The sequence below is a fragment of the Odocoileus virginianus genome, unplaced genomic scaffold, assembly GCF_023699985.2.
Source record: "Odocoileus virginianus isolate 20LAN1187 ecotype Illinois unplaced genomic scaffold, Ovbor_1.2 Unplaced_Contig_11, whole genome shotgun sequence".
Classification (NCBI taxonomy): domain Eukaryota; kingdom Metazoa; phylum Chordata; class Mammalia; order Artiodactyla; family Cervidae; genus Odocoileus; species Odocoileus virginianus.
In genome coordinates this window covers 1,281,526-1,295,417 of record NW_027224328.1, presented here as the reverse complement: position 1 = coordinate 1,295,417, position 13,892 = coordinate 1,281,526, and the positions used below count along the sequence as shown (strand labels likewise).

The 13,892-nt window shown below is 37.7% G+C and overlaps 1 protein-coding gene and 1 pseudogene across 1 annotated transcript; both read left to right on the top strand.

The window, feature by feature from the left end:
• The first annotated feature begins 2,978 nt into the window (after window positions 1-2,978).
• On the top strand, window positions 2,979-4,430 carry LOC110122428 (dnaJ homolog subfamily A member 1 pseudogene; annotated as a pseudogene).
• Window positions 4,431-11,680: 7,250 nt separating this feature from the next.
• Window positions 11,681-12,884, top strand: LOC110122429 (L-lactate dehydrogenase A chain). The gene has a single exon (XM_070463986.1). It carries the CDS (start codon window positions 11,774-11,776, stop codon window positions 12,770-12,772), a length of 999 nt encoding a protein of 332 aa, XP_070320087.1. The 5' UTR covers window positions 11,681-11,773; the 3' UTR covers window positions 12,773-12,884.
• Window positions 12,885-13,892: the final 1,008 nt, after the last annotated feature.

The window sequence follows — 13,892 nt, the reverse complement described above, 5'->3', positions numbered from 1 at the left end:
AAAGTAGATATTGGGTTGGCCAAAAAGTTAGTTTGCATTTTAACTCAAATGAACTTTTTGGCCAACCCAGTATTGTGTGTCTAAGTATGCTTGACACCCAGTCAATGGGTTTTCTCACTAATTAATAGAAAACGCACCGCTAGACGTGTGGGTTGGTGATAGCATAAGAAGACAACAAAGCTTTTCATGAATGGGCACTTCCTTTAGCTGATCTTGCCTCATAGAACTTAGAGTTTTTTCTCTTATACAACATTAGTGCCACATTCTGCCCTCTGCAATGGACAATCAGTCGATGTATGATAATTCAAACTTACCCAGGGATTCTGCCCTTGAAAGATCATCACCTTCTTCTCTTTGTCAGAGTAAGTGACTTCAATTTTCCTTCTGGCATTGGTATATCTTCCAATAGTCAGATTTTTCTCTTAAATTTGTGGTTTTAAATCATGACTTTGAAGATGAGCAGCAGTCATATGCTAATTTTAAATAGATATAGCACAGCCTGTCTGTAGGTAATCACAGATATGGGGAAAAACCCACACTTGTAGGTTTGTTTTTTATCAAGATAATTTTGTGAAAAGTGAACATCGCTCTTATCACTGAACCTTGGCAAAAAGATTCGTAAGAAATATTTTACATGTATGAACATATGAACAAAGAAGTATCTTTCTTTGTCTTTTTGGTTCTTTTGCTTCACCATGCATGATGCATGATCCTTGTTCCCAGACCAGGGTTCACATCGATGCTCCCTGCAGAGGAAGCTTGGAGGCTTAACCATTGGACCACCAGAGAGTCTCCTTTTTGTTTTTTAGTTTGTTCATTTTTTTTAACAAAGGAGTATGTTTAGAGATACTTTACTACTTTGCTGTAATTGTAATCTACTTTATTCCAAATTCTTTTATAAATTACTGTAAGTTCCAAAGCATTTGTATCCATGACGTTCCCTTCAAAGCACTGGAGTGTAGGTTTAATGATTGACATCCTTCATCTACAAAGGGAAGGGGGAAAATGTCCTGAGAAAAAAGATATTCAAGATCAAAAACTTGAATATAATCACAATCTGATTATTTTTAAATTAAAAATGTATACCAGCTTAGAAGGAGGTAAGCCACAGGATATGAGAGAATATCACTGATGAAACTATTTGACATTTGTTGAAATTGGCGATTTTTTGTGTGTCAGAGGATCTAGTATTCTGAGTGAAGGAGATAGGGATTCTAAAATGAGGCGATGGATCCCATGAGCTGGGAATGGATGAAGAGAAATTAGAAACTAAGTAGAAAAATGTATAAAATTATCATAATATAGTACTGCCTTCTGATACCAAACCAAATTTACTAATATTGCCATTTTTATCCCACCTGATATTCATTTCATTGTGTACTTAGCACGTGGGTTGTGTCTTTTTAGAATCATTTGGCATAATTTGAAACTATTAAATTACCAACATTCTAAATTGGAGATTGAAAAGTCTTAGGGTTGCAAAAGAGTTTAATGATGTTTCATATGGGGTAATGGAAATTTGGGGGATTTTGATAACTACAGTGAGAGTTTGGTCAAGCTATGGGTATTTTTTTATGAGAAAGAGCAAGGCTTTCTGTTCCCTATTCAAATCAAGCAAAAGTGGAAGAAAGGAGGATGATGTTGAAAGGTCATTTTAGAGAATGAGTATACAGAAAGATGGCAAGATTTTTCTCAAAAGCTACTATCTATGATCCCAAATCAATGGGGCCAGAAAATGTGTCTATTCTGATTGCAATCATTATTCCACAAAATATCATTCTAAATGTAAATTTGAAAAAACAAAATAGAATAAAGTCAGAACAAAATGTGTGATTACAAAACACTTGACTGAAAAAATGCATAACCTAAAAGCTGAGAATTATGTATTTGGTGACTTTACTAAGGACCATAGCCTAGAAGGTAGCCTCTTAGATAACTCTAAGGAACTTTGCCAAGAGGTGACAGAGAAACCAGGATTTATAGGAGTTTTTGCTTAAAACGAAACAAAACAAAAAGCATGTAGTTGAGTGTCAAGAGACAACTGCTAATCATAAAAACAGATGTCTCAAGTTAATGATTTTAGTGCTTTTCTACATGTGGGAAGACACAAGAGTCTGGGCTTATTGAAATCAATCATTCACATATATTTTAAATACATAGGCTTTTATCCTGTTTTTCCTCTATCCTGAATTCCCCTCAGGCTTCACCATCGGGGCAGCTGCCCTGGTTGATGGCTTTATGGTCGCAACAGCTCTTGTTTATTGAAATGACAGGTGACATGCTTTCTTCCCACATTGACCTGGTATTACAGTTATTGTGAAACCACCCCTGAGCTCTTTGGCTGAACTCTTCAGGCTGTGGGAACTGTAAAGTAGTGATTATATTAAAGACATTCAGGAAAACCAGACAGAGATGTGAGTTGTGACTTATTTATGATTTCTTATAAAAGTAGATAAATGCTGGCAAAATGCCTCTAAAGTTATCTTTTCATCCAAAAATAAGCACCTGAGCCAGGCATGCTCTGGTGCTGGGGTGACAGTAAGTGAACAAATAGTGAAAAAATACTTCCTATTCTTGTGTTTATATTATACTACTAGAAAGACATACATATAAATGAATAAGTATATTATGTATTAGATGATACTAAGTGCAAAAGAGAAAACTTTATATGTATATATCATTTCCACCCCCTTGGTCTCTTGTTTAATTCATTTATTTTAGCTGCACTGGGGCTTTGTTGCTGCATGCAACCTTTCTCTAGTTGTGGTGAGTGGGGGCTACTCTTTGTTGCAATGCATGGGCTTCTCATTGTGGTGGCTTCTCTTGTTGTGGAGCATGGACTTAGTTGTGCTGTGGCATGTGAAATCTTCCTGGACCAGAGATCAAACCTGTGCCCTGCATTGGCAGGCAGATTCTTAACCACTGGACCACCAGGGAAGTCTTCAGAATCCTACTTTAAGATGATTGGTAAAGGGAACTTTCCAGAACGCTCGGTGAAAGGCAGAGGAGCGGCGGCTGCCCGAGCTGCGCACAGCAACGCGCTCCTTCCCGCTCCCCCACACCGGCATCGGCCCGCTCACCGGCTGTAGAAAATGGTGAAAGAAACCACTTACTATGATGTTTTGGGGGTCAAACCCAATGCCACCCAAGAAGAATTGAAAAAGGCTTACAGGAAACTGGCCTTGAAGTACCACCCTGATAAGAATCCAAATGAAGGCGAGAAGTTTAAACAGATTTCTCAAGCTTATGAAGTGCTTTCTGATGCAAAGAAAAGGGAATTATATGACAAAGGAGGAGAACAGGCAATTAAAGAAGGTGGAGCAGGTGGTGGTTTTGGCTCCCCCATGGACATCTTTGATATGTTTTTCGGAGGAGGAGGCAGGATGCAGAGAGAGAGGAGAGGTAAAAACGTTGTGCATCAACTTACAGTAACTTTAGAAGATTTATATAATGGTGCAACAAGAAAACTAGCTCTGCAAAAGAATGTGATTTGTGACAAATGTGAAGGCCGAGGTGGTAAGAAAGGAGCGGTAGAATGCTGTCCCAATTGCCGGGGTACTGGAATGCAAATAAGAATTCATCAGATAGGACCTGGAATGGTTCAGCAAATTCAGTCTGTCTGCATGGAGTGCCAGGGCCATGGGGAGCGGATCAGTCCTAAAGATAGATGCAAAAGCTGCAATGGAAGGAAGATAGTTCGAGAAAAGAAAATTCTAGAAGTTCATATTGACAAAGGCATGAAAGATGGCCAGAAGATAACATTCCATGGTGAAGGAGACCAAGAACCAGGACTGGAGCCAGGAGATATTATCATTGTTTTAGATCAGAAGGACCATGCTGTTTTTACTCGACGAGGAGAAGATCTTTTCATGTGTATGGACATACAGCTGGTTGAGGCATTGTGTGGCTTCCAGAAGCCAATATCTACTCTTGACAACCGAACCATAGTCATCACTTCTCATCCAGGTCAGATCGTCAAGCATGGAGATATCAAGTGTGTGCTAAATGAAGGCATGCCAATTTATCGTAGGCCATATGAAAAGAGTCGCCTAATCATTGAATTTAAGGTAAACTTTCCTGAGAATGGCTTTCTCTCTCCTGATAAACTCTCTTTGCTGGCAAAACTTCTGCCTGAGAGGAAGGAAGTAGAAGAGACTGATAAAGTGCACCAGGTAGAATTAGTGGACTTTGATCCAAATCAGGAAAGACGGCGTCATTACAATGGAGAAGCATATGAGGATGATGAACATCATCCTCGGGGTGGTGTTCAGTGTCAGACCTCTTAGTAGGCCTGTGAATAACACTCACTGCTGGGGTTTTATTGCAGTAGTGATTGAGTGAAGGACTATAATCATAATATGCTCACTACTTGCTTTTGTTTTAATATTCAACTATAGTAGTGTTTAAAAGTTAAATGAAGAATAAACTCGAATATATTTTTTAAAAAAAAATGGTTGGTAAATATTCTTTCCTGCCCCTAGCCCTCATCCTAAATCTAGCTCTTTCTTATGTGATCCAGACAACCTTTGCATTTTGTAGCAAATGAACTCAACTGAGTTAACCTGGTATATTTTCTTAACATCTCAGATGTTTATCAGGATCCAGGTTGGCATAGATTTGCTCTGAAACTTGGTTGTGCTGGGATTATTCTTCTTGCCTTGACTGTGACTGGGTTGAGAATTTCAAGTAAGTGATACAAGATCATTTATTTTTATTTTTCTACTTATTCTACTTGTACCATCAATATGGCCACCCCAAACTTAGTGGAAGACCAATGAAATAAAGAGAGCCACAAAAGAGTGCTCTAATAGTGCTCAGCCCATATTCATTCTTTAAGCTTTGACCTCTGGTATTTCTCTTCCTAATTGTTCTCAGAGTCATCGCAAGGGATTTCACATGTGCTCCAAGGATTTTTTTTATTGTAATTATGATAAAAAGGTGACAGTAAAAAAGAAAGTTTCCCATTATTTGCAGTTTTTTTATTTTAAAATATATTTTATGTAATGCACCAAAATATTTCAACACATAGTAATACAAAAATTATTGATGAGCTATTTTACATTCTTTTTACAGATTTTTTTAGATCTTTGAAATCTAGTGTGTTTATTTTATGTCTACAGTACATTTCAACTCAGCCACTAAGTATTCATCAGAAATGCTTGATTTGTATTTAGCTTTTGTAAAGCTTACAGTTTTAAAGTCTTTATTGAAATTTTTACAAGATTGCTTCTGTTGTGCGTATGCTCTGGATTTTTGTTTGGTTTTGTTTTTTGTTTTTGGCCAAGATGCATGTGAGATCTCAGCTTTCCAACCAGGGATCACACCTGCTCCCCGTGCACTGGAAGGCAAAGTCTTAACACTGGATGGCTTAGGAAGTCGCTATCGTTTCTTAAGGGCCTACTAAATTTCAGATTGTCTAGGGCAATCTCTCACATAGGATAGGCACAATTATACTCATTCTGAAGATGGAGCATGCAGACAGGAATGTAAGCAATTTAAAAGTTTAAGTAACACCGGGTTACTTAAAGCAAATAAAGAATGTGAAAGTGAAAAGTCGCTCAGTCGTATCTGACTCTTTGCAACCCCATGGACTATACAGTCCACGGAATTCTCCAGGTCAGAATACTGGAATGGATAGCCTTTCCCTTCTCCAGGGGCTCTTGGATTCTTTGCCACCTAAGCCACAGGGAAGATCAAGAATACTGCAGTAGGTAGACTATCACTCTCCAGCAGATCTTCACAACCCAGGAATCCAACCGGGGTCCCCTGCATTACAAGCTGATAAGCAAACAAAGTTTAAGTAAATAGGTAAAGCCTTATTTATAGTAGAAGCAAGTACCTTAATGTTTCTGTGGGTTTACTTGTTATGTGTTTGTTTACATTGTCTTCTAAATAGACTCTCTGTTACTACATTGCTATTGCTTTTATCTTCTGTTCATTTCAAGCTTGTTGAAATCATTTCCATATATATATGCTATATATGAAAAATATAGCATATCCATTTCACTGCAGGTTTTAGCATTAAGGTTTTGAATACTTTCTCTTTTTTTTACCAGTGATATCCTTAACAAACAACTCATCAAAAGAAAAAAAGCAATGTGGATTCCCAAGAAAACAGGAAAGTAACAACAGGTATATTTTGTGCCTTGAATTTCCTAAGAATAATGGCTAAAATTTGATAGATATCATTGCATTATCTAGTTAAGGCTAGTAACAACCAATGTGTTAAGATAGTATTAGCACTGTGATTTTACTTTTGACAAAACTGAGGCATGGAAAGATTAAGCCACACATTCAGAGTCATACAAGTCCTAAGAGGTGACTCTGAGACTTTGGTGGTCTATATTCAGAGCCTATTATCTTAACCAGATAATACTGTCTTGATGAATACTCATGCAGGATAGTCAATAATTAATTGTCAAAAACCAAGACATAGTCAAATATTCATTTACATGGGTTATTTGGTGATTTGAATGAATATGTCAAGCAGTTAACTTTGGTCTGAAATTAATTAATAAAACACAAATCTGAAATAAATTCTTTACATTTCTTGTATTAATCATTAAGACTTTGATCTTGTTCTTATACTTTCCAAGTAGTGTGTTTTAATACACTCTTGAGGAGTGACTGCAGCAGAAAGTGAACATTTATGATATACATTGTACAGAACAGAAATTTTAAGAAACTTGGGAAATCATTCTAAAAAATGCTATGCAATAGATCCTGCTAGTAACCCATCGCCAAGAAGAAGAAATGCAAAAAAACAATGGACTGATTCCAATTTGGGAAAGGAGTACATCAAGGCTGTATATTGTCACTCTGCTTATTTAAATTATGTGCAGAGTATATCATATGAAATGCTGAGCTAAATGAAGCACAGGCTAGAATCAAGATTACCGGGAGAGATATCAATAACCTTAGATATGCAGATGATACCACACTTTCAGCAAAAAGTGAAGAAACTAAAGAGCTTCTTGATGAAAGTGAAAGAGGAGAGTGAAAAAGTTGACTTAAAACTCAACATTCAAAAAATGAAGATCATGGCATTCTGGTCCCATCACTTCATGGCAAATAGATGGGGAAACAATGAAACAGTGACAGACTTTATTTTCTTGGGCTCCAAAATCACTGCAGATGGTGACTGTAGCCATGAAATTAAAAGATGCTTGCTCCAATCCAAATCAATCAATGTAATACATCACATTAACAAATTGAAAGATAAAAACCATATGATTATCTCAATAGATTATCTCAATAGATTAACCGATAGATTATCTCAATATCTGCAGATTATTCTCTGCATCTCCATAGATGCAGAGAAAGCCTTTGACAAAATTCAACATCCATTTATGATTAAAACTCTCCAGAAAGTAGGAATAGAAGGAACATACCTCAACATAATAAGAGCTATATATGACAAACCCACAGCAAGCATTACCCTCAATGGTGGAAAATTGAAGGCATTTCCCCTGAAATCAGGAACAAGACAAGGGTGCCCACTCTCACCACTACTATTTAACATAGTTTTGGAAGTGTTGGCCACAGCAATCAGAGCAGAAAAAGAAGTAAAAGGAATCCAGATAGGAAAAGAAGAAGTAAAACTCTCGCTGTTTGCAGATGACATGATCCTCTACATAGAAAACCCTAAAGACTCTACCAGAAAATTACTAGAGCTAATCAACAAATATAGTAAAGTTGCAGGATATAAAATTAACACACAGAAATCCCTTGCATTCCTATACACTAACAATGAGAAAACAGAAAGAGAAATTAAGGAAACAATACCATTCACCATTGCAACAAAAAGAATAAAATACTTAGGAGTATATCTACTTAAAGAAACAAAAGACCTATACATAGAAAACTATAAAACACTGGTGAAAGAAATCAAAGAGGACACAAACAGATGGAGAAACATACTATGTTAATGGATTGGAAGAATTAATATTGTCAAAATGACTATACTACCCAAAGCAATCTATAGATTCAATGCAATCCCTATTAAGCTACCAACGGTATTTTTCACAGAACTTGAACAAATAATTTCATAATTTGTATGGAAATACAAAAAACCTCGAATAGCCAAAGTAATATTGAGAAAGAAGAATGGAACTGGAGGAATCAACCTGCCTGACTTCAGACTATACTACAAAGCCACAGTCATCAAGACAGTATGGTACTGGCACAAAGACAGAAATATAGATCAATGGAACAGAATAGAAAGTCCAGAGATAAATCCACGAACCTATAGTCACCTTATCTTTGACAAAGGAGGCAAGGATATACAATGGAAAAAAGACAACCTCTTTAACAAGTGGTGCTGGGAAAAATGGTCAACCACTTGTAAAAGAATGAACCTAGAACACTTTCTAACACCATACACAAAAATAAGCTCAAAATGGATTAAAGATCTAAATGTAAGACCAGAAACTATAAAACTCTTGGAGGAGAACATAGGCAAAACACTCTCCGACATAAATCACGGCAGGATCCTCTATGACCCACATCCCAGAATATTGGAAATAAAAGCAAAAATAAACAAATGGGACCTAATGAAACTTAAAAGCTTTTGCACAACAAAGGAAACTATAAGCAAGGTGAAAAGAGAGCCCTCACATTGGGAGAAACTAATAGCAAATGAAGCAAAAGACAAAGGATTAATCTCAAAAATATACAGTCAACACCTCCAGCTCAATTCCAGAAAAATAAATGACCCAATCAAAAATGGGCCAAAGAACTAAACAGACATTTCTCCAAAGAAGACATACAGATGGCTAAAAAAACACATGAAAAGATGCTCAACATCACTCATTATCAGAGAAATGCAAATCAAAACCACAATGAGGTACCATTACACGCCAGTCAGGATGGCTGCTATCCAAAAGTCTACAAGCAATAAATGCTGGAGAAGGTGTGGAGAAAAGGGAACCCTCTTACACTGTTGGTGGGAATGCAAACTAGTACAGCCACTATGGAGAATAGTGTGGAGATTTCTTTAAAAAAGGGAATTAGAAATGCCATATGACCCAGCAATCCCACTTCTGGGCATACACACCAAGGAAACCAGATCTGAAAGAGACACATGCACCCCAATGTTCATCGCAGCACTGTTTATAATAGCCAGGACATGGAAGCAACCTAGATGCCCATCAGCAGATGAATGGATAAGGAAGCTGTGGTACATGTGCACCATGGTATATTACTTAGCCATTAAAAAGAATTCATTTGAATCAGTTCTAATGAGATGGATGAAACTGGAGTCTATTATACAGAGCGAAGTAAGCCAGAAAGATAAAGACCATTACAGCATACTAACACATATATATATGGAATTTAGAAAGATGGTAATGATAACCCTATATGCAAGACAGAAAAAGAGACACAGATGTACAGAACAGACTTTTGGACTCTGTGAGAGAAGGCGAGGGTGGGATGTTTTGAGAGAACAGCATCAAAACGTGTATATTATCTAGGGTGAAACAGATCACCAGCCCAGGTTGGATGCATGAGACAAGTGCTCGGACCTGGTGCACTGGGAAGACCCAGAGGGATCGGGTGGAGAGGGAGGTGGGAGGGGGATTGGGATGGGGAATACATGTAAATCCATGGCTGATTCATGTCAATGTATGACAAAAACCATTACAATACTGTAATTAGCCTCCAACTAATAAAAATAAATGAAAAATAAATAAATAAATAAAAATAAAATAAAAGATGTTTGCTCCTTGGAAGAAAAACTGTGACCAACCTAGACAGCATATTAAGAAGGAGAGACATTACTTTGCTGACAGAAGTCTGTCTAGTCAAAGCTATGGTTTTTCCAGTAGTCATGTATGGATGTGAGATTCGAACCATAACAATAGCTGAGTGCTGAAGAATTGATCTTTTCGAACTGTGGTGTTGGAGAAGACTCCTGAGAATCTCTTGGACTGCAAGGAGATCAAAGCAGTCAATCCTAAAGGAAATCAGTCCTGAATATTCATTGGAAGGACTGATGCTGAAGGTGAAGCTCCAATACTTTGGCCACCTGATGCAAAAGAGCTGACTCACTGGAAAAGACCCTGATGCTGGGAAAGATTGAAGGCAGGAGGAGAAGGGGATGACAGAGGATGAGATGGTTGGATGGCATCATCAACTTGATGGACATGAGTTTGAGCTAGCTCTGGGAGTTGATGATGGACAAGGAAACCTGGCATGCTGCAATCCACGGATTCACAGAGTCGGACATGACTGAGTAACTGAGTTGAACTGAATAGGCAAATATATAATTTAGCATTAGAAAAATTTTTAATGATTTTTCTCCATGGTATTTGCCATTAACTTATGAATTATTATTTGCTTTCAAGTATATTGTTTCAAGTGTATTTTCTAGATGATTTTGATATTGTTGTCCGTGGAGTAGAAAGAGCACTGGTGAGGAATTTAAGGAATCCTAGAAAAAGTTTTGTCTCTATCACCATCTGTTTGTGTGGACTTGAACAAGTCATTCTGTCAGTGTTTTAACTGGTCACTATTTTTCAAATCTTAGTAGCAGAATGAACAATAGTATCAGAACCTTCACAGTTATATTAAATTCTAAATTCATAATTGTCCTCACAACGATGATCAAAGTCTTTCCTGAATTTATAACGACTAGTGCATGTGTGGTTAGTGTTAGAGGGGTAGGGACAGGTTAGAAACATAAAATTTATTTCTTCTTCCTCTTTCTTTATTGTTCCCCTTCTTTCTTACTTTAGAGAGATCAGTTCTGTTAACATGCCCAATGCACTGGCAACAAATCCGAGATAAATGCTTGTATTTTCATGAAACTTTCAAACCTTGGAGTGACGGTCTAGCTGACTGTTCCACAAGAGAATCCAGTCTACTGCTTATTCAAGATCAGGAAGAATTGGTAAATAATTAAGTAAAATACTTCAATACAACTTAGCATTGACTTCTAGCCATATCAAGATCTTTGTGCTTTAACCTTAAGGGTTCTATGCAGATGAAAATATCAACCTTGACTTCAAGAAGCTCACAATCTGAGAGACTAAATGGACATGTAAACAAAGTAAGTATACTTTAATGAATACAACAATATAAATGTAAACATTTGTATATATTAATATATAAATGAACAAATAGAAATATCACAAATAAGGATTAATTAACCCCAACAGGGAGTCAGGAAAGGCCTCATATCATAGAGGTGATACTTGAACTGGGTTTCAGAGGATGAGCATAAGAATGGAAACCAGCAACAGATAAACAGATTCAATATTCAGTCATTTCTTCTGTTTCATTTACAAAGACTAATACAAAACCTGATAAACAAAGAAGGAATTCTGTTTTGGATTGGATTAAATTTTACATTATCAGAGAAGAGCTGGAAGTGGATAAATGGATCCTTTTTAAACTCTAATATGTGAGTATTAGATAAGATAATTTGAATATTCAATTTACATCATTTACATGGCAAGACAGTAACATTGTTATTGAAGACTGAGATTTATAGTTAATAGCCTGAGAAGAAGAATGATTCTTAAGTTGGTTAAAAAGTTCTATGTATGAAAACACACCAACCCTTAGTCACAACATATATTTTATCTGCAATTGGGTTTTAGGAGACAAGGAATAAACCAATTCCTTTGAGAGAGACACACACAAAAAAGTTTATAAAAGAATAAAATTTTAGACCGGAGCCGCTGCCGCCAAGTCCGGATCCCACGCCGCGCGCCTCCGACGCCCGCCCGTTCGACGGTCACTCCCGATTCCTTTAGGTTCTAAGTCCAAGATGGCAACTCTCAAGGATCAACTGATTCAGAATCTTCTTAAGGAAGAACATGTCCCCCAGAATAAGATTACAGTTGTTGGGGTTGGTGCTGTTGGCATGGCCTGTGCCATCAGTATCTTAATGAAGGACTTGGCAGATGAAATTGCTCTTGTTGATGTCATGGAAGATAAACTGAAGGGAGAGATGATGGATCTCCAACATGGCAGCCTTTTCCTTAGAACACCAAAAATTGTCTCTGGCAAAGACTATAATGTGACAGCAAACTCCAGGCTGGTTATTATCACAGCTGGGGCACGTCAGCAAGAGGGAGAGAGCCGTCTTAATTTGGTCCAGCGTAACGTGAACATCTTTAAATTCATCATTCCTAATATTGTAAAATACAGCCCAAATTGCAAGTTGCTTGTTGTTTCCAATCCAGTCGATATTTTGACCTATGTGGCTTGGAAGATAAGCGGCTTTCCCAAAAACCGTGTTATTGGAAGTGGTTGCAATCTGGATTCAGCTCGGTTCCGTTATCTCATGGGGGAGAGGCTGGGAGTTCACCCATTAAGCTGCCATGGGTGGATCCTTGGGGAGCATGGCGACTCTAGTGTGCCTGTATGGAGTGGAGTGAATGTTGCTGGTGTCTCCCTGAAGAATTTACACCCTGAATTAGGCACTGATGCAGATAAGGAACAGTGGAAAGCGGTTCACAAACAGGTGGTTGACAGTGCTTATGAGGTGATCAAACTGAAAGGCTACACATCCTGGGCCATTGGACTGTCAGTGGCCGATTTGGCCGAAAGTATAATGAAGAATCTTAGGCGGGTGCATCCGATTTCCACCATGATTAAGGGTCTCTATGGAATAAAAGAGGATGTCTTCCTTAGTGTTCCTTGCATCTTGGGACAGAATGGAATCTCAGACGTTGTGAAAGTGACTCTGACTCATGAGGAAGAGGCCTGTTTGAAGAAGAGTGCAGATACACTTTGGGGGATCCAGAAAGAACTGCAGTTTTAAAGTCTTCTAATGTATCACTTCACTGTCTAGGCTACACAGGATTTTAGTTGGAGGTTGTAACTCATACTGTCCTTTATATCTGATCTGTGATTAAAACAGTAATGTTAAGACAGCCTAGGGAAAAATCAATTTCCTAATGTTAGAAATAGGAATGGTCCATAAAACCTTGCAGCTGTATCCTGATGCTGGATGGCACTTACCTTGTGTGGTCCTAAACTGGTTTGTCAAATAATTCAGCTTCCTCAAGAGGTACCACTGCCCATGTTGCAGATGCTGCAGTTGCCCTTCAAGCCAGATGTGTATTTACTGTGTTATATAACCTCTGGTTCCTTTAGCCAAGGTGCCTAGTCCAACTTTTTCCCTCCAGTGAATCACATCCTGGGATCCAATGTATAAATCCAGTATTGCATGCCACGTGCATAACTGTTCTAAAGAATCTTACGTACTGTATGAATCAGAATAGTGTACACTGCCTTGTAATGTAAAAGGGAAAAATTACATAAATAATGCCGCCAACTAAGTGTTACACCAACTAAATAAATAAAGCTTGAACAGTGAAAAAAAAAAGAATAAAATTTTAAAATAAAGAAATTTCTAGCTAGAAGCTATTGACACACAAAAAAAAATGTTAAATAGAGTTTTTCAACCTGTGGGACCACATACCTTAGAGGGCCACATTGGAACAATAAATACGAGAAGAAAAATATAGCACATATCAGAGTGTGTGGAATTCAGATATTTGGGAACTAGCCAAATTGTGATAAATATTGTAGCCTATTTTAACCAATAATGTAAAAAAAAAAGAGTTGTTTGAGGAGATGTAATAAACCTGCATAAGCCACAACAGAGTTATTTGCCATTTCTTTTTCTTACATTATATTTATTTATTTATTTTTGTCTGTGCTGGGTCTTCATTGCTGCTCAGACTTTTCTTTAGTTGCTCAGAGTGGGGGCAACTCTCTAGCTGTGGTGTGCAGGCTTCTCACTGAGGTAGTTTCTCTTACTGTGGAGCACAGCTTCTAGGGCACTCGGACTTCAGTAGTTGCAGAGTATGGGCTCTAGAGCACAGACACGATAACTGTGTTGCACAGGATTCGTTGCTCCACAGCATGTAGGATCT